Source organism: Ambystoma mexicanum, chromosome 5q (genome assembly GCF_040938575.1).
Source record: "Ambystoma mexicanum isolate Mex_15411 chromosome 5q, UKY_AmexF1_1, whole genome shotgun sequence".
NCBI lineage: Eukaryota > Metazoa > Chordata > Amphibia > Caudata > Ambystomatidae > Ambystoma > Ambystoma mexicanum.
The window spans coordinates 940,809,509-940,830,763 of record NC_090933.1 but is presented as its reverse complement, the minus strand read 5'-3'; the positions used below and the strand labels follow the sequence as shown (position 1 = coordinate 940,830,763).

At 48.3% G+C, this 21,255-nt stretch overlaps 1 protein-coding gene across 9 annotated transcripts in view; it reads left to right on the top strand.

Annotated features, from left to right (window-relative positions):
• Positions 1-21,255, top strand: part of UBR5 (ubiquitin protein ligase E3 component n-recognin 5) — a 2,447,509-nt gene that overhangs the window by 1,552,677 nt on the left and 873,577 nt on the right. For all 9 annotated transcript variants that reach the window (XM_069621460.1, XM_069621458.1, XM_069621459.1 and 6 more), the window contains one exon: positions 6,362-6,592. In XM_069621460.1, the coding sequence (XP_069477561.1) occupies positions 6,362-6,592 (231 nt within the window). The remainder of the gene's footprint in view (positions 1-6,361; positions 6,593-21,255) is intronic.

Here is a 21,255-nt window from a genome sequence, read left to right as displayed (position 1 = left end):
GAAACATGTAATTGCAAATATTGTATGTATGTAAATATGTATCTCTGTACATTGGTGTTAGGCAGAAACCTGTGCAGTTCCCTTAGGGAACACTGCAAAAGATTTAGGACTACAGGTGTTAGCAGTAAACCCACTTGGTAGCAGTCTGTAACACCCAGATTTACCTGGTAGCCGTGGCTGAGCAGTCAGACTTCCCTCAAGAAGAGTTAGGCAGTATGCAAAGTATACACAATGGGCACTCAGATACAATAATACAAGCAAACACTGACCAGAGCTTTGGTATCAAAATATATAATTATTTATTTAAAAACACACTGTTTGAAACACTCCAGCACTCTTATTGTAAAACACTCTAATCACAGTTACTATTATAATATATACACCCCTTATTCCTTATCAAATGAGTCTTAGTAAAACACCACTTATTTTCATACAGAGGTGAGCGCTTAACTAGATGGCACTCCAATAAGTTTGTGAAATAGGGACAGAAAAAGACAGAATATGGAAAGGTACACCACTCTAAGTTTTAGGAACACTTTTTGCAAGGCAGAAGAGCAAAAGTCACTGGTGAGCCGAAGTCCAAAGGTTGGGCCCACTCTTAGAGAGAGCAGAGTACAAATGCGCCCAAGATAACACAGTTACACTAGGCTTAGAAAGTCTTGCCGAGAGTTCAAAAGGAGTTTAGAGAGGCTTGGAAAAGTTTAGCCAGGGTTCCCCAGGCTAACCCAGGTTCGAAAGCCGGGGACTAAATCTACCCCGTACAGTCGGTGGCAAGGGAAGTCAGGCGGGACACGGTACCTTAAGTGGGAAGGATCCTCCAGCGGTGGCAGTTGTTCCTGGCAGTGGATGCAAGTCGCGTCATCGTCCAGGGGAAGAGAAGATCTCAACTTGGAGGAAAGATGAAGGTCGTTGCACTGCCAGGGAAGAAACCAAGCACGGATTTTTCCGGTTAAAGGTAGTACCCTTTAATTCACGGTCGTGGTAAAACGTGGTATCCCGGTTGCCGGGGTGCTTGGCACAGGCAAGGCGGCCACGAGATACGTCAGGAAGGCGAAAAGACGGTGAAACTGGTTATCCCCACCAGTCAAAGGAAGAAGACTCTCCGGCGGGAGATCTCCTCTGTCGTTGGGAAAAAGTGGTGAGACGGTCCTGCAGGGCTCCACCGGTGGTGTCGTCGTGGCAGGTCGGCTCAGCTTCTCCCTCGTCGGATTCCTAGGTCCTGTGGCGACTTCTGAAGTTCCAGTCCCCAAAGCCCTGCTTTTATGCAGAAAACCCCAATTCACTCAGCCTAGCTGTCACTCAAACATGCTAAGTGGTGAGCCGGCCGGCTCACCAATTGGGCCAATCAGGACGGAGTGCGACTTGAGTTGCTTAGGCAACTCAGTCCAGGGTGCCTAAATCCCCCTCCACCCCTCCTAAGTACCCCAGACAGAGTGGCACCACTTTGGAGGGCTTCTGTGGAGAAGCCCGCCAAAAAGTGGAACAAAGGGGTCGACTTGGGTTGAATTCACAGAAGAGAACACAAACGCCATTTTAGAACCGAATTTTGGCAAAAAATACCAACCGGAGAATTAATAATAAATAAACCGGCGGTATGTTCGAGGCTATCATAATTAAATAAAGAAAGATAGTAGCCTCGAACAATGGGAAAATCCCATAGAGAAATATTCCCGGTTGAATATAAAAAGTAGTATCCACTGCCACCAGCCAAAACTCGATCAGGGGGGACAGAGACGTGCCCCCTCGACTAACAGACCCCGGGGCAATCGAATTGCCCCGGCCAGTACGTCCACAATATGATGGTTTGTACTGGTTCTGTTCAGAATTCAAGACTAGTAAAGTCAATGGTGACTTTACATGCCCTGGGAGACAGTAGTCAGTCCCAGGGTATGGAGTCTATACTGGGGGGGTCACTATGACACCCCTGTGTTACTGCACTGAGGGTGCTGTGTAATACACATCACAAAAACACATGAAGACCCCATAGCCCATTAAACACATCTAGAGTCAAAGGAACACACACAAATCATGTCCAAGAGTGAGGGTAAAAGAGTCTCCCTCTTGGCAGGAGAAGAAAATAAACCCCAAAAATCCAGCAAAGCTGCTGGGGGACTCACTAGGTTAAGAAATTCAGCCTAAACAGAGAATTCTCCCTAACACTGGAAACCGCAACGCCAGGGAGGGGAACACCAGATTGTGTGCGTTGCTTTTAAGTTGGCCAAGAGCACCAGGAAGATCCTCTGCACTCCCAGGAAGCAGGACTGACCGAGCCTGAGCCACCTCAACAGAGTGCTGGACCCCAGATGCAAGGAAAGTCCATCTCGACAACCAGAAACCACGGTGTTATTTGCGGTAGACGCGAGGAGCTGCAACACTGAAGTGCCACTTGTTTGAAGATTGCCGGTTGCGGTCGGTGACGGTTGCGGTCCCCACGACTGAGGCACAGGAACACTAGGATCTGCAGAGCTGCACAGGAATAGAAGTGATCTGCTTCCCTTTTCTTCAACCTAAAGGTACTGTACAGTCTACGAGAACTTACCTCTTGTTGTGTAACTAGACTTGTTCTCTGTTGGTGATACTTGTTGTGGTTGCTCTGTAGAGTACTGACCGCTTCTTTACTTCACAAGCAGAAACAGCCTGTAGCCCTACTTTGAATTTTTCTTTCTACAGAGACTTAAAATATTGTGCAAGACTTTTACCGACGAGAAGTGCTTCAGTTTCACTTAGACTTTTGCTCAAATTGACTTTGACTTAGCCTGGCTCCCTGAATGACTCTTCTCCCCTCTGTGAATGTGATTGGTCTTCCTTGCAGGAAAGGGTTAACTAACTTTGCCTTGGGGGGTTTACAAAAGTACTTACCTGCTTTGAGAAGTATTTGTGAGATCTCTTGTTGTGTCATCATAACCTTTCTGTTTGGCAAACTCTTAAATCTGTTTCTAAATGCAACAGTGATATATTAATGTCCCCAGCACCCTAACTATTGAAGTCACCTGAGGGTGTAGACGGTGTCTGCGGGCAATCCCAAAAGGGTGTGTATTTATTTTTTAAGTGTATTTGAGTGTTACTGTTATATTTCCCCTTTCCGTAGAAGGCTTATTCGAACTTACTGATAAATTAATAATTGTTAATTCAAGAAATCTTGTGTGTAAGTGCTTATTTGAATACTAGTCAGTGTGAATCTCTATGTAACTCCTCTACAGCTCACATTGACCCCTCTTGAGAGGAGCCTGGCTGCTGAACATGCTACCAACTTATGTAGTACAAGCTTATACCAAAGGTCGGGTTCCTATTTGCCAGGAGGTCAAGGTTGTTATAGTGCACCCAAAGGGTACTGCATATAATCGTGCCTTACACCCGTACCTTCTCAGCCTGCAGAACTCACCTCCAGTCAAGCTGCCAGTGGGCTCAGATCTGCTCGCCAGAGAATGAGGCAAAATCCTCCATCACGATCCAGGATCACTGAACCTGAAGGCCTGGCTCCTGCAGCCTTAGAGTTCGGTGGGTATGAGCTACCGGCGGACTGCAGGAAGGTCCTTGCTAGTTCCAGAGCGTGGTCGACTCCTAAGTGCTACAGGCACAAGTGGAAGTGATCTTGGTGCCGGATGCAGAAGATCAACCCTGTGAGGGTCACGGCCCCTCATATCCTTCGTACTTGTCTTTGGCCAAGGCGGAGCTGGCGCATGCCTCCATCAAAGTGCATCGGGCGGCTATCTCCCACTACACCAGGTCTCCGGCACAGTCTACTTTGGTCACACAGTCTAGTTAAGGAGTTCCTCAAAAGACTGTTTTGATCTTTCCGGTGAAGGCGCCTGCCCCGGTGTGGGAACTCGACGTGGTACTGACGAGGCTCATGGGGGGCCCTCTTCGAGCCTATGCATCAAGCTCCTCTCAAGTTCCTTTCGTGGAAAACAGATTTTCCTGTGGGCATCAACTCTGCCAGGAGGCTAGGTGAGATCCAGGCCCTGTCCTGCAAGCAGCCTTATCTGACTTTCCACGAGATGAGGGTGGTGCTGCCGATGCACCGCTCCTTCATGCCAATGGTTCCGTCAGAATTCCACCTCAACAAAACTTTGGGGTCATCTGTGTTTTTTCCGACATCTTCATCGCTGGCTGATAGGACTTTGCACTCGCTGGATGTGGCACATACTCTGAAGTTCTATGTGGCACACAGTTTTCGGAAAACGTCACATCTTTTTGTGAAATTTGCTCCTGTGAACCATGGGAAAGCTATGTCCAAGCTTCAGGTGACTCTCCGGCTGTATCATGCACGGTCACGGGTTGGCAATCGGACTGCTGCCCGGCACTCCGAGAGCCCATTCCACCAGAGCAATTGCTGTGACGACTGTGTTCCTGTCTGGCGTTCTCCTCTGGACATTTGCAGGGCTGCTACAGGGAGGTCTACCACACCTTCACAAGATTCTACTGCCTCGACAGGGATTCCAGAGACGAGTCCAGGGTTGGCCAAGCAGTGCTACGCAACCTGTTCGCTTTAAGGTGAGCTTTTTCCAGGGGTAAGACTAATTGCTTCTGTTAAGCCTTGCCATCTCCCGTGGTTGTGTATGTATGTACTGCTATGTATTCTTTATTCATGAGCATGTGAATCCATGCCAGACCCTATGCTGCAGAAGGAACAAGTTAATTACTGGTAACTGTTGTTCTCCAGCACGGGTCTCCCATGGATTCACATGCAAACCCTCCCTCCTGCCCTTCTGTGGTTCTTCTTGGTCATACTGCCACTTTACGTGCTACCAAATCTGAACATGGTTGCCAGAGGAGTGGCTTAGGGAGAGGGCAGTCATTGGCTGGGGGCATTATGACCCATAACTCAGTGATTGGTTTGTAGGAGAAAGACCGTTTGTAAGTGAAAGTGAAACTGTTTTTCATTTTACCGAGGATTCCCTTCCTGCCGACAGGGAATATTCATGAGCATGTGAGTACATGCCAGTCCCATGCTGGAGAAGAAAATTTACAGGTAAGTAACTTGTTCCGGATTTTTTATTTTTATGTAAAAGCTTCTTTATCACAATAATAATGATTAATCTTTTTGAATACAAGCCATAATTAATGACTACAAATGTACAATTGTTTGGTGTTTATCCTAAAATGGTGTGCAGTGGGCGTGTGTTCCCCGCCTTGGAAACCCGCATAATTTCATGTTCATATACCGCCTATGTGCCAGGGCTGTCCACTCTCCCCCGCACCTTGATTTCTGATAAATCTTAAATCCTTAAGGGACATAGAAAAAGAACACCTAACTATCATCAAACCAAGGGTGTGCAAAATATCAAGTCAGCAAGTCCTAGCCCACCAATGGTAAGGATGGTTCTATCTGATAATGTCGCCCGAGAAAATGTCGGTAGATAGGTTTTTTCTTTCATTTTCCATGCACCCCTAAAAACCTTCCCCCACGTGTTCTAGGATGGATATTATTTACTATTATGCACTCCAATCCTAGGATATTTGGAGAAAGTCCTTGATTTTCTTGGCAGTGCAAATTTGGGGTAGTGTCGCCCCCTAGCGGCCATTTCCTCTGCGACTTTCACTGATTACTGTAAGGATCTGCACCATTGAAACAGCCAGTAGTTATCCACTCACGGACAACTATTGGTTTCAATGCCCCACATCTAGAGACGGACTCGAGGAATGTGGATTGGGACCAAACATTCCCTTCAACTTCCTGAGTCATGCACTCGCAAAGGTATCACTAGCCTGCGATAGCAGCAGCTTCCCCAGCAAGTGCATGAACTTATATGGGATTCCCCGACCTGGCACTAGCCACGTTTAGTGACATATGTGGTAAACGTGAATGTGCATACTAGAAATACTAGAAATAACACAAAAACTGAATAAATAAGCCACCAGCTTGTCTTAAAGCACCTAAAGCACATATAAAAGTAACCAAAAATCCCAAGTGTAAAAAGCTAAAAGAAAAGTTTCCCCTTTGCACTTCATTTTAAGAAGTACAAAAGTCTAAAAGTCAAAAGGGAAACATAGTAGTTCAGTACTGCTAAGTTTGAAGGATGTTTCCCCATAACAAAATGAGCAAAAGGCCAGTGAGGTGAAACTGAAGGTGTCACTTTCCTATAAAAAAACAAGGCGGGTTCAAAAACAAAAGCAAAAATTTTGTGGGTCCATAGAACTATGGGAGGAAAGTTGGCAGGGCTGGGAGGTTTCTCCAGGGTCATTAATTTGAAAGAATGTTCAGGTAAATGGTGAATGAGTGTACTGACATTTTGTTGACTTCTCATAGTGTGCATCTTTGAATTACATTTCTGTTTCGGAGTGGAAGGAAATGTACTTGTGTGAACAAGATTTGGCTTCGTTTTTGGTTTGTGCCTGATACTTTTTTTCTTTCCATAAGGCGGGCCACTTTGCTTAGTGCCCGGCAGGGAATGATGTCTGCACGTGGTGACTTCTTAAACTACGCCCTTTCTCTGATGCGTTCTCACAATGATGAACACTCTGACGTTCTTCCAGTTTTGGATGTCTGCTCACTGAAACATGTTGCGTATGTTTTCCAAGCCCTTATTTACTGGATCAAAGCAATGAATCAACAAACAACGCTGGAGACTCCACAGCTAGAACGTAAAAGGTATGAAAGCACCTTCATTTCAAATTAATTTGCTGTGGGAACTTCCTGGCACTTCACTGTATAATAACTGTGGTTCCTTGAAATGATTGACAGATGAATCAATGTGTGGATTTATCTGTGAATCGTATCACGGAGGATTATTCCTTTTAAACAAAACCATTACCTGCCCAGCCCAACATCACTGATTCTTAGTCCTTCACTGGGTTGATTCAATTTCCAGATCGCAGTTGCACTGTACATTGTAACTAAATGTACTAAGTTCCTCAAATTAAGGTTTTCTATCCAATGAAGCTTTTTCGTTATGTCATAGACTTTATTTTCTTTCATTGGAACTTTTTCTTGGTTCACTCTTCCCCTCTGAACTTTATTGAAATGTATTCAGATTTTCTTGCAATTGAATGCCATAGCTCCAGTTCTCCAGCATGGGATCTGGCATGGATTCACATGCTCATTAATATTCCCAGTTGCCAGGCTGGAAATCCTCAGTAAAGAAAAAAAATCAGTTCCAGTTTAATTTCTGAACTCTCTCTCCTAACAACCAGTCACTGAGCTCTGGGTCATACTGCCCCCAGCCAATGACTGCCCACTACCTAAGCCCCTCCTCTGGCAGCCATCTTCAGATTTTCACTGCACGTTCAAGTATTGGGAGTCCTTGTGTTTAGCTCTTGAGATTTTACTGAGTTTTTGCGCTTTTTGGAAGAGTATTACACTATTTCTCGGTCAATCGGGCCTTGTCCTCCATTGATCAACCTTCCGATTATTAGGGACCTATTGTTCGGATTCTTCAGCACCCCTAAAGGGCAGATTTCATCAAGTTTCTTCGTGGAGGCTTCCAGAAGATTCTCAGGCCTACGCTGCGTGAACTATGTCGGAGGAAAAGGATTCAACTCCCTTTTTCAGGATTTGCTCCAGCTGCGGCTTGCGGAATGTCTTTTCGGACGACAAGCATTCCGAGTGCCTCTACTGCCTGTATCCGACGCGCAAGGAGGAGGATTGTGCGTTTTGGCAGGAGGTAGCCCCTCGCACGATGAAGGATCGGCACAGGCGGCTGACTGAGTGGCTACAAGCCAAGTCCCCTGCTCTGGATGGGTCCCAGCAGCATGTCTCTCCCAGCTCCAGGAAGTATGAGCGGGCTTCTAAGACCTTTGAGGGCGCACTTCCCGCGGGGGTCCAACAAAAGGCTAAGCACTGCGAGTCCACTGCCACCCGGAGTGCCGTTGCAACGGACTCCTCAGCGGCCAGAGCGGGATCAGTGTCACCAATCAACGCTTGGGTTCATCGGCCAAGAGGAAGTCGGATCATCCGGGCAAACTCAAGGAGAAGCCCAAGTCCATCCTGGCGGAGAAGGCCAAGCGAGATTGGGGCGCGGACCCTACCCCTAAGGAGGAGACGCACAAGGCTCTAGCCCTGACCGTGAAGGCCCAGGTACACCCGGCGAAGGCCTGCCTTCCATTGAGGGGGTGGCAGCGCCGCTTGCGTAGGCCGCCGAGACGGCTTCGCAGTGCGCAACCCCGAAAACGAGGGTGTCACTTCCTCCCAAGAGGGAGGCTGTGTTCCGGCCCATAGAGAAAACCCTGGAGATGATGATGATGATGCCGGTCATATCCCAGAGACCTTAACCTCTGGAGGTGAAGGGGGGGTGCGGTGGGCCTCCAGTGTATCGGTATCTCCTCTGAGGAGGAGCTCACCGTTCTGCAAACCATCCTGGAGGAGGAAAACGTAGGAAGCAGGCCCCACGATGAGCGCGGCAACGACTAAGGTGAGGATACTGTCTAGGAAGAGCAGCAAGGCGACGAGGGCCTGGGCTCCCAGCCGGTTCTCCATCAGCCTATTCCTCCTACACCTCAGCTGCCATCCCACCTCAGCTACCTCCTAGAGACCTCTCGGTAGACATTCGATCGGCACTGCATACGCTGGTCTCTGAGATACAGACAAGGATGCCTATCGCGTTGGCGGCCCCACCCACGGTGCTGGCTGACCCCGGGGAACCTCCGGCCAAGAAGTTGTTCACTCTCCACCCCCTTGCTACCCTTCGGCCTCTGCCTTTACCCCTCCCCCCGATGGATGAGACGGAACCAGACAAAGCGACAATGGGCACCGACGACAGTGGGTTAGGGGACTTCCCGTCTCCGCCCCTCAGATCTTCCCCGCCGGACGAGATGGGCTTGTTCCACTCGATCTCCAGAGCGTCAGAGTTTTTCCAACTCGCTGCAGAGGAGAAGGATGGCTTCTTATACCCGCTTGGCGAAGAGAAAGACAATCCTCTCGGTCCCGCTCCTGGATGACGTTTGGGATGGAGGTTTGTCTCTCATGAATAACCCTTCCACAGCCCTGGCGGAGAGGGATTGCCTTGAGAAGAAGTACAGGTTGCCGGACTCTGTGCCCAAATGCTTGCGGGCCCAACCATCTCCGGACTCTGTGGTGTCAGCAGCGGCCAAGAAGTGTTCCTCGGGTGCTTTTTCCTCGGCAGCCTCCACCCCTCCGGACAGCGAGGGCAAGAAGTTAGATGCCATGGGACGATGGGTCATATATTCTGCGGTGACTACCATCAAGGCCGCCAACACCCTCGCCATCATAGCACGCTACGAGCGAGAGTTGTGGTTAAAGATCGCTCCCATCCTAGACTTCCTCACTGTTGACAAGAAGTCGGAAGCGCTGAAAATTCTCCAGGAAAGCGAAGTGGTGTCGGACCACGCCATCACAGTGGCCACGGACATTGCGTACGCGGGTTCAGCCAAATGGACAACAGCGTTTGCTTTCGTCGTCGTGGCGGCTCAAGGCCACCAACTTTCGTCAGGACGTTCAGTCGAAGGTGTTGGACATGCCCTTCGATGTGGACAATTTGTTGTGAAGGCTGTGGATGAGTCTCTAAAAGCCATCAAGACGGACACGGAGACTGCGCGTGCCTCGGCACTCTTCAACAACGGAGGCCCTCCTTTCGGCCCTCAGTCAGCAAGTCCTAAGACTCCTCCAAGGGTTTCGGCAGGGGCTCCTCTTCTTATCGCCAACCCTCCCGCTCTTCGGCCCAGGAAACCAACAGGGGCCGCTCCAAGACCTTTGGCGGAGGATGTAGTCACCATGGTCCCCAAGACAGCCCTCGACATCCAAGCAGGATTGAACCGACCGTGGTGTCGGGCCCCCACCCGTGCACCCCGGTGGGAGTGTTGAGGAGAATTCTCATAAATGTACTAATTCCCTCCACCTTAGAGACCCCCAGCAACTTTGCTGGATTTTGAGGACTTGATTTTATTTAACCTGGAGAGTGTGAGACCTTTTTTCCCCACTCTCTCATGCATTTTAATCTGATTTTTGGTTATGGAGTCTGACAAACTCCATAGGCATCATCTTTTACATTGTGTCACACAGCAGCTTCAGTCTTCCAAATTTCCCAAAGGTTTAAATACATTCTCTGGGATAAACTGCTGTTTCCCAGAGCAGTAAAGTGAAATTGACTTTACTTACATTTGCAACTTTCTAGACCCAGCACACACTATCTTAAAATAGGATGCTGGAGGGGTTACTTCGTACCCACTTTGTCTAGCTTCTCATGTAATAATTTTGTTACCCTATCCTCACTGAATGGTCTCCTGGCCGTGGTTTACTTTTAACTACTGTGGTGTGCATTTACCGCGGGCTGCGTTTGCAGTTTCAGTAAAGCACCCAAGCGTGCCATTTTTGTCAAAATGGCCCCAGGCTTCTTTTTTCAGCATTTCTTTGTCAAAAGGTCCTTCTTGAGATTTACTCTGCGCGCCAAACCAGTTTTGGTCCCTTTGTTCGTTTTGCCTTTGCCTCAAATGCACCCTGTATTGATTGGTCGGCTGACTGTCTGGTAAGGACAGCCACCCTGCTGGGTGACTGACAGCTAGGCTGGAGTGAATGGGAGAGAACTAAATAAAAGGCAAGGCTTTTGGCTTGGAAGACAGAGTCGACGACTGGACGAACAAACCGAAGAACGTATAGGATGCCTGCTGCAACACCTGGACCGTTGTTTTGCCCGGTGAAGCCCTACTGCAGTTTCGAACGCCAATTTTGCATAGACAGAGGTTGCTGCAAGGACTTCTCCTATTGAGTTGGTGGGACCAATCAACTCCAAAGTAAACCACCTGGACATCCCTCTTGGAGCTGGTTGAATCTCCACAGAGTTGCTGCTGGAAACCGTATAGCCAGGGAGACAAACACCAGATTGTGTGCGTTGCTTTTAAGCTGGCCTATAGTTCCAGGAAGATCCTTCGGACTTCCAGGAAGCAGGACTGACCGAGCCCGTGTCCCCTCAACAGAGCGCAGGACCCTAGAAGCAAAGAAAGTCCATCTAGACAGCCAGAAACCGCTGTGTTGCTATTTGCAATAGTGGCGAGGAGCTGAAACACTGAAGTGCCACTTGTTTGAAGATTGCCGGTTGCGAGCGGTGTACATCCCATTGCAGTGCAGGAGTCCCCAGAAGTCCTCCCTCTTGTCCCCACCACTGAGGCCCAGGAACAGTGAAATCTGTAGAGCTGCACAGGAACATAATTCCTCTTTCACTTTTTTTTCAATCCAAAGGTACTGTAAAGTGTGAGAGAGCTAACATCTTGTTGCAGAGTTGCTTGCAGCTTCTTTACTCGCAATCCTAAACAGCTTGTGGCCCTACATTGATTCTTCTTTTCTTTGAAGACTTCTAAAACATTGTGCAAAGACTTTTATACTTACCTACCAGAAGTACTTCAGCTCATATAAACTTTTGCCCATTGACTTTGGCTTAACCTGTTATACTGAATGACTCTGCTTAGGGGATCCAAAAGTATTTGCCTGCTTAAGAATATTTGTGATCTCTTGTTTGTTCTAATAACGTTTTCCTTTGACCAAGTTCCAAGAGTATTCTAAATGCAAACAGTAAAATATTAATGTCCCCAGCACCCTAACTATTGAAGTCACCTGAGGGTGCAGGTTGTGACTGTGGGCCATCCCAAAAGGGTCTTTACTGATTTAGTAACTAAGAGTGTGTAGTTTTGGAGTGTATTTGTATGTTGCTTTTATATTGCTCCCTTCTGAAGAAGGCTTATTCTAACTGACTGATAAATTAATAATTGTTTATTCAAGAAACCTTGTGTGGAAGTGTTCATTTGAATACTAGTCACTGTTTAACTCCCCTACAGCTCACATTGACCCCTCTTGAGATAAGCATGGCTGCTCAACACGCTACCAACCTGTGTAGTACAGACTTATACCAAAGGTTGGGTTGCTATTGCCAGGAGGTCAGGGTTGTTGTAGTGCACCCAAAGAGTACTGTATACTGTATACAATCTTGCCCAACCAGGAGGCCGGCTGGCGAACTTGGTCATCGTTTGGAAGACCATCTCCACCGACCGTTGGGTGCTGGACGGTCTTGCCCACGGACACACCCTGGAATTTCAACTGAAGTGTCCCCGAATACCACCGGTGACCCGGCAGGAAAACCACATCCCTCAGCTCCTGCTGGAGGTACTGGCCATGTACAGGAAAGGCGCCATGGAGCTTGTCCCAAAGAGGCTCTGGAGTGTACTCAAGGTACTTCCTCGTGAAAAAGAAGACTAGAGGCTGGAGGCCCATCCTCAATCTCAGTCGATTAAACAAGTACATTCCAGATGGTCACTCTCCAGCACATGCTCGGACAGCTAGAAGAGGGGGGGGGGGACTTTGTGTCGTTGCTGGACTTGGAGAATGCGTACTTCCACGTCCCCATTCACAAGGGGCACCTCAAGTTTCTGCACTTCGTGGTTCAAGGGAAGCACTACCAATTCAAGGCCCTTTTCTTCGGATTGAAGTTGGCGCCAAGGGTTTTCACCAAGTGCCTGGTGCTGGTGGTGGCACAGCTGCGACTGTGGGGGATTCACATCTACCCCTATCTGGACGATTGGCTCATCCGGGCAAGTTCAAAGGACATCGTCGTCGACCACACGGTGAGGACCGTTTGCCTACTGACTGATCTGGGGTTCTCGGTGAACTATGCAAAGTCTTGCTTAACTCCATCGCAGGGCGCACTGTTTCTGGGATCCCGACTCAACACAGTGTCGTGCCTGGCATCTCCGTCGGAGGAGAGGCTGCGGCCGTCTTGGGCAAGGTGCAACAGCTGTTTGCCCTCAAGGTCGCCACAGTGAGGTCCATCAAGTCTCTGCTTGGCATGATGTCGTCATGCATTTACCTCATCCGGTTATGGATGAGTCCACTACAGGAGTTCCACGATGCCCGTTGGATACAAGTGTCGGGAAGCTTCCAGGACAAGATCAGACTCGACAGGAGCTTCCATCGAGCGATATGGTGGTGGTGAGTTTGTGCACATCTGTCCGGAGGCGTGGATTTCCACATACCACCTCACTGGGCGACTGTCACGACGGACGCCGCCCTGGAAGGATGGGGATCTCACACCGGAAGTCTTCACACAAGAGGCCTGTGGCTGCCAGAGGAGACATCGTTGCACATCAAAGTGTTGGAGCTGCGGGCTGTATTTTGGGCCCTCAAGTCTATCCTTTTGTCCCTCAAGGGCAAGGGGGTGCAGGTCTTCCCGGACAAGATCACCACAATGTTTTACATCAGGAAGCGGGGGGTCACCAGATCCCTGGCGCTCTCCAAAGAAGCGCAGGACCTATGGCACTGGGCTGTCGCCCAGGGAATGTTCCTCATCTAGTTTCATCTGGCAGGATTGAAAAACACTGTCACCAACTCCCTCAGCAGGGAGATGTGCTCTTGCCACGAGTGGGAACTTCGGCAGGACCAGGTGGATCACCTGTTCCGCAGGTTAGACAACCCCCAGATCTATCTCTTTGTGACAGCGACAAACACCAAGTGCCGGAGGTTCGCCAGCAGGTTTCCCCAGTCGGGGAACATGGGGGAGGCATTCTCATTCTCCTGGGACGGCCTGTTTCTGTATGCGTTCCCGCCGTTGCTGCTTCGACTAGTCAATCAACTCATACGGTCCTGGTGCAGGATGATCCTCATCACAGCGGCGTGGCTGAAGCAGATCTGGTACCCGGACCTTCTCGACATGTCAGTCTCTTCCAGTCAAGCTTCTGGTGGTCGCAGATCTGCTCTCCAGGGAGGGAGGCGCAATTCTGCACCACGACCCAGGATCGCTGAACCTGAAGGCCTGGCTCCTGCAGCGTTGGAGATTGGGGCTTACGATCTTGCAGCGGACTGCAAGGAGGTACTTGCCAAGGCCTGTGAATCGTCTACTCTAAAATGCTACAGACATAAATGGAAGAGGCTTGCCATTTGGTGCAGTGCCCAGATCGACCCTCCACGAGTCACAGCTCCGCAAGTGCTGCCGTATTTGCTGTCGTTGGCCAAAGCAGGACTGGCCCATTCCTCCATCAAAGTTCATCTGGCAGCTATCTCCCGCTACACCAGATCTCTGGGACGGTCGTCGTTATGGTCACACCGTCTGGTTAAGGAGTTTTTCATTCCCGCCAGTGAAGGCTCCAGTTCCGGCGTGGTTATTCCATGTGGTACTGACTAGGCTCATGGGGCCTCCATTCGAACATATGCACCCAATTCCACTGAAGTTCTTGTCGTGGAAGACGGCGTTCCTCGTGGTCATCACCTCTGCATGACGAGTGGGTGAGATTCAGGCCCGGTCTTATAAGCCACCTTATTTCTTTTTTTTCACGACACGAGGGTGGTGTTGCGGATGCACCCCTCCTTCATGCCCTAAGGGCCGTCGGACTTTCATCTAAGCGAGCCCTTGATGTTGCCTGTGATTATTTTCAGACACCTTTGTCGCCGGCTGAAAGGACTTTGCACTCGCTGGATGTGGCTATAGTGCTGAAGTTCTACGTGGACCACACAAAGAGTTTCTGGAAAACTTCGCAAATTTTTGTTAACTTTGGCTCTGTGAACCATGGGAAAGGCCCTCTAAGGCTTCCTTTTCCAGGTGGCTCTCCGGCTGCATCAACCATTTTCACCGGTTGGCAAACCGACCGTTGCCTGGCCGTCCGAGAGCCCATTTGACCAGAGCGATCGCTGCCACTACGGCGTTCGTATCTGGGGTGCCCCTGATGGACATCTGCAGGGCTGCTACGTGGAGATCGACGCACACCTTCACGAGATTCTACCGAATCGACAGGGGTTCCAGGGATCCAAGGAATTCCAGTAACTTGTTCCTTCCCCTTCCTTGCCTTGTCGCGCTCTGAAACGCTTGTGTACGAGTATGATAGAAATAAAATATCCAATTCAACTGGGTCTTGCTTCCCCTAACTTGCTGCATAGCCTGTTTAGAATAGGTCTGCCTTAGGTTTTATCTACCTAGAATAACAGTGAGTCATTCCTAAAGTGAAACATTGGGTTTTGCTTTCCCTGGTCTGTTTTATACAAATCATAAAACAGGCTTAGCTTTATACCTACTTTTTAAGTTGCTGGTAGCTCCTTTAAAAAGTATATAGGTTTTAATTACATTGAGTTAGCTGTGTGCCATCCTAAAATAATTTTGAGTTATTGCTTACCTCAATCTGTGTTCCACTCAGCTGAAAAGCAACTGTTCTTGAATATTACACCAAAAGGTCTTACTCACCTAGTATAACTGTGTTATCATAAAAGTAGTTATAGGGTTCTACTTTGCCTTGAATAAGTGTTCCACTGGTCAGAAAGGTATACTTGCAGGTTGGTTTACTAAGTGATTTCTTTGCTGAGAGGCACGGTATAACTGCTAGGGTCTACTACCCTTGTATTACAAAAAGTCATCTGAAAGTAATGAATGGTTTTTACTCGCCATGAATAGTGTGGCCTATAATAACCGCGTATAAGCTCTGACTTGCCTAGAATTACTGTTGGGTATTCTGAAGAAGGTTTATGCTTTGGTCTGTGTACCTTCAAGCATTGTGTTGTGTTTTCATAAATGTGTTTAGAACTATGACCAGTACTTACCCCAAGACTTAACTTTGCCTACTAGTGTTTATAATATACCTTTATTTTGTATAATACTTTTGGTTGTCAGTGTGTCTGTTGAATCCTTCGTATACTACAAGTTCAGTGTACATTCCTACAGCCCTCTCTCCCTCCTAAGATGATCCTTGCTGCTCTGTCTACGTTACCATATACTCAGGTGGTACAGCCTTATACTAAGAGTGGAGTCTTGTACTGTCTCAGTTGAATGGTTTTACTAAGCCCTAGGCTTCAGAAAAACTGTCGTAGCACTGAGGCAGCCCTCTACAGGACAGTTCACACGACGGGGCAATGTAATTTCCAGAGGTGGTAACAGCACACAGATGGCAGGCGTCCTTCCAGAGCAGGATCCCTTAAACTGGGAGGCTGAAACTCGGCAGGAAAGCTACTTAAACCACAAGATGGCGACCACCATAGTTCTGTCTGCAAATGCGCAATGGCTACTGTTCTATCGATGTAGCCCACTGGAGAGTTGTTCAGGCCACACAGTGGGCAGGGACACTTCCAAAGGTTTAGCATGACTGGATCTTCGCGACTGGTTGGTCCCACCAGTCCAGGGTTTGAAGTACTGCACAGGGCTTTTGCAGATCAGGTAGTCCAACATGGCTTTGCCTAGCCAGAGGCAGGAAGGGATGCCGGGCCTCTTCAGTTGGCTTTTCTTCTACCAGGGATTCTTAGCTCCAACGCTGATCTGAAGAAATGGGTGCAGTAATCCTCTTCTTAAATAGAATCCAGCCTGGAAGCAAGCTCGAGCCCACCAATGGTAAGGATCTGCGCCATTCAAACAGGCAGTAGTTGTCCAATTGGGTTCAACTATTGGTTTCACTCGTGCCCCACAGCTATACTCACTGGCACCACGGATGTCGATTAGGACCGGACAGTCCACCCACTTCCTGAGCGCCACGCACATACAAAGGCATTACTAGCCTGAAAGCTGCAGCTTTCCCTGGCAAGGTCAGGACCCTTCTATGGAATTTCCTGACCTGACCAGGCAGAAAGGCCAAAAAACAATATGGCCAAAGAAAAATTGGAAAGTCTCATAGTGTTGCCATTTTAGGGCACTTTTAAGGGAGTTTTCCTGAAGTCCACTTAAGGAAAGACTTCATAAAACTATCCCAGTGGTATACAGGTCCCCAACCCTTAGTATCAGTCTGTACTACTCATGGAACCTTGGTAGAGTGGCAGAGCAGTCGGGCTTATCACAAGAGGAAGATGCGAGCTGTAGGAAAGTACACTGAACCCAGTAAGTAAAGCAAATCAAAGAAACATTTACATCAGTAAATGTATATAAAATATATATTCTATTTATGCAAGATATATTTTAAAATACTTAGATCATTAAACCAATACACAGAGGATTACTTACATATACTTTTCAAAGTCTGCTGCTTAGTTTGTAGTTGCTCGCAGTTGCAATTGTTGCAGCGTTTGACACTGACAGTTCTACCGTATTATCGGTACTACCGCGCACTTGTGTAAAACAGAAGAAATACGATAATTGTATTTAGTTAGCAAAACCACATAAAATAAAAGGCCTCATTACGGGTCCGGCTGTAGCTGTGCCGGTAAAACCGGCAGGTATCCGCTGGACCCGTAAACAGTTACCGGCGCCTGGCTTGCTGGTAACACCAGGGTTTTACAACCCTTGTGGCAGGAAAGTCAGGCTTCGTTAATATGTTGTTCCCCATTCCCATAGAGTCCCACAGGACTCTATGGGAATGGGGACCACGGAAACAGTCAATAACGGTGCCAGTGCTTCCGTGAAAGTCTGTGGTCGGGTGTCAGTCCGCCCAGCAATTCAGACCTGCCGGACAGGAGGGCACCCGCCCACCAGACTTGTACTTTGCTGGTCCGGAAACAACAGTGCTGGTAAGCTTACTGGCACCTCTGTTTCCGGAATGGCAAGGTTAGCATGAAGGCCAAAGTCTTTTGGGAAGCAACCCAGTTGGTTAATCAAACAATAGCGGAGCTTAAGGTTATAGAGATGGTTTTGGAGCAAACTAAGGCTTTTAAAGTCCAGTTCCTAACTAGCAGCAAAAGTCAGTTCAGAGATGGCTTAAACTCTTATGAAGCAGGGAAATGGCAAAAGTTCCCTAGGATACTTCTAGTCGTCTCTAGGAAAGGATACTTGAAGACTTAACACAACGGTGGAGACCCTGTTAAAAGGACTTGTAAAAGGGACACAAGCTAACAGCTTGAGTCCGAGGCAAGAGTGGACATCCTGGGCACCTCTATGTGCACACCAATGCTTTGGAGCGACTTCTTGGATTCAGGGTACAAAAATACCTTTTCTCCCCACAGTACCTTTGGTTAAATGAAATGGGATGTCTCAGCAGCTGTCTCAAGAGAGAGGACCTCTGACATGGATTTCTTCAGTTTCTCTGGTCAGTCTGCGGTTTTGACACCTTTTCTGCAGCACCAGGACACGATTCGCCCAGTCAGTCATCTTCGATTCCTGGAGTCCTGCACTCTGGTGAGGGGACTTGGATGAGTTAGATTGTGTTTCTGAAGGTTCACCTGGGGCTCAGTAAACGCCTGGACGAATTCGGCCTCAGCAAGACATTGCACTACGATTGGGTCGGAGGTCTCCTGGTGTTTGCGGTCTGCGACTCTGGAAAGGCACAACACCTTGGCGGTGGCTCCGATTGTAGTTTGTCTCAGTGCTGGTTGGTCCCACCAGCCAACGGGAAGGAGTTCTCCTCTTCGGGGCTCCTGTCACATAGAAAATGGGGTCAGAAGAGATGTGGTCGCTTCAGTGTCACAAAGGGTCTGCCGCCGTCTCTGGTTGTCGTATTCTTCGGTTACTTCAGTTTCCAGTGGTCGACTTATCTTTCACCTCAGGAGCCTTACCTTTTATTCAGTTTCAGTTCATTCCTCTGAAATCTCTCTCAGCAGTTTACATGAAGGGGCAGGAGGCTGTCCAATCAGGGCAGCCAGACACCAAGTGGGCGCTGGTTTCATTCAGGTACTCGGGCAGACAAGGAGCATGGGAGTGAAAAACTCCTTCCCCACTTCCTGCCTGCCCACACAGACTGGAGCCTAAGCAGGGACACCAAAGTGTTCCTGCCAAAGGCAAAACACACACAGAGACTTCATCCTCCCAGACAGGTAGAAGAAGGCTAACAAAAGACAAATATGCTAGAAATGTTAAAAAAAAGAAGCCACAAAGTTAGTACTTGGTTAACCCTATTGTGCACAACCGGGACTGTGAAATACAGTCTGCGGTAAAAATTAATACAAAATGTGTTAATCCACTGCCACCAGCCAGAACTAGAAGGTTGTCTGTGACTAAAAAGTCACAGGAGCAGAGAGAAGGGGGATACTAGGTATCCCATTGGCATTCCTCATAATGTGGTGTGTGCTAATGGCTCCCCTCGGCCACCTCTGCTTTTTCTCTCATACCAGAATGTCTGGCCGCAATTCAGGAATGGTGTGCCGCCAGTGATCTCTAACTTAATGCCAGTACGACTGAGATCCTCCTCATTGGGAGACCCGCTCCCTCCTTTTCTCTCTGGCCGCCCACTCTGGGCCCTCTTCAAGCTCCTTCCTTTGAGGCTAAGAACCTTGGTGTCAATCTTTAACTCCACCTTCTCCTTCTCTCCTCACATCTAGGACATCTGTAATAAGTCAAACAGTTGCACCTCCTCAGAGGTATTCTTCCTTTTCTCATTTTATCCCCAGAAGCTTACTGTCCCGATAGCTCTGGTCCTCTCTAGGCTGGGCTATTGCAACAGCCTCTTTCGAATGGATTGTGTGCTCCCACATATTCCTCATCTTTTATAATAGATTTCTCCAGCTTGCTGCTTTGTAATTTTTTTTTCGACAGAGGGCGCTGTATGCAGTGTCGTCGAGTCGATGTCCCTCAAGGGCCTCCGTCGACAGTCAACGTCATCAGCATAAATAGGGTATGCAGCACCTGTTGGCTTCAGTTCCGTTTTTCCGATTTAACGCTTTGAGTGAATTATGGTGCGCTTCAATCAGATTTTCGTGAGAAAATGTCTTCTACTCCATCTGTGCCCAAGTTGGGTTTCAAGAAATGCCAGGACTGCGGGTCGAATGTCGATTACTGATCCTTACTGAGTCAGCCTGTGGTGTCTGGGCTCCGGGCACCAGACTGCCAACTGTGGGTCTTGTCAGGCCAAGACCGAGAAAGCTCTCGGGGAGCATAGGGGTAAACTGCCAGTTGGGAGGTTAGCTTCGAAGTCACCTTCGAAGAAGGAGAAAGACTGGTGAGTCAAGAGACTCTTCATGGCGCAAAAAGTCAAAAAGGTCCCTATCGAGGAGTCGATTTACGGCACTCTTCGTCTTCTTACTCTAAGAAGACAAAGAAGAGATGCCATAGGTCTCCTTCAACCTCCAGTGATTCCTACAAGGAGGTAATCAGATGCCCTATGAAATCTGATTCTCCAGCAAAGTTTGACACATTTCGTAGTGAGATTTTCCGTATTTTCAAGAATGCGGCCTCAACCCCCTTGAAAGAAAATCAAGAGCCATGCCCCGGTCACTCTGAGTAAGGACGACATAGGGAAGTCAAAAGCTGAATCTTCAAAGCCGAGCTCAAAGCCTGCATCACATCGAGAAAGTTCTCGATCCGGTGAGAAGTCGTCGAGAGTTTCGACGAGTCGAGAACCAAGTCCAACTACAGTCCCAGCAAAAAAGCACAAAGCGTCAAAGGTTTCGACGTCTTTGTTGAATTCTTCGGAGTCAGAACTGTCGAAGTGGACGCCGATTGAACCGGCGCCATTTTCGAAGCCGCCGCCTTGGACAACTTTGACATTGTCAAAGCAAGTGGTAGTACAAGACCAGGTTTATAAGCCTTTACCTAATAAACACTATTTTAAGTCTGTATGCAATATATGAGGAAGACCAACCCTGTGATGAGGGTTCAATACCTTTTGGTCTGCAGTTCAGCTCCCCCAATGTGCCAGAAGATCTCCTTTCTGACAAATCCAGACTGAGAGATTTGTATGATGATCTCCAGTCAGCTAGTGGCTTGGATACTTTGCCAGAATTATTTTGGCACTCCTGACCCCTCTGAGCATGCTGACTCATACTTCAGAAAATTGATGGGACAGGTCATTGAGTTTATGGATGGAGTAGGTCTACTCCATCATTCGAACAGTATGATATGACTGACATCTTGGGCCAGCGCCCTCAGAAAAAACAGATTTTACCATTCCACATGGCTCTACATAAAATAATCTCTGCCAATTGTGAGACTCTGGAAACTGTGGCTGCAGTTAAGAAAAACTTTGCAAGGAATTACAGACCTTCCAGCAGTGACCCGGAATATCTTACCAAGCATCCCACCGCTGAAAGCTTGGTGGTTCAGGCGGCTACTTCAACCAGACAGTCTGCTTCTCCAGCATGGGGTATGGCATAGAATCACATGCTCATGAATATTTTCCTTAGTCAGGCTGGAAATCCTCAGTAAAAGAAAGTTTCACAACTGCCCTCTCCCTAAGCCCCTCCTCTGGTAGCCATCTTCAGATTTGTACTGCACGTTCAAGTCCTTGTGTTACGCTCTTAGATTTCGGCGGTTTTTGTGCTTTTTTGGGTAGGAAATCCCTATTTATGTTCAATGGCACCCGTGGGTTCCATCGTTTATCCTTCCAATCAACAGGGACCCGTTTGTCAGTATCTTTACAAGCCATCACTGTGGCTCTGGACATTGCGGACACAGGTTTCTGCCAGATGGGAAACTGGGTTTACCTCCGTCGCTGTGGCTGTCTGTAGGCCACCAACTTCAGACAAGAGTCCTGAACATGCCGTTC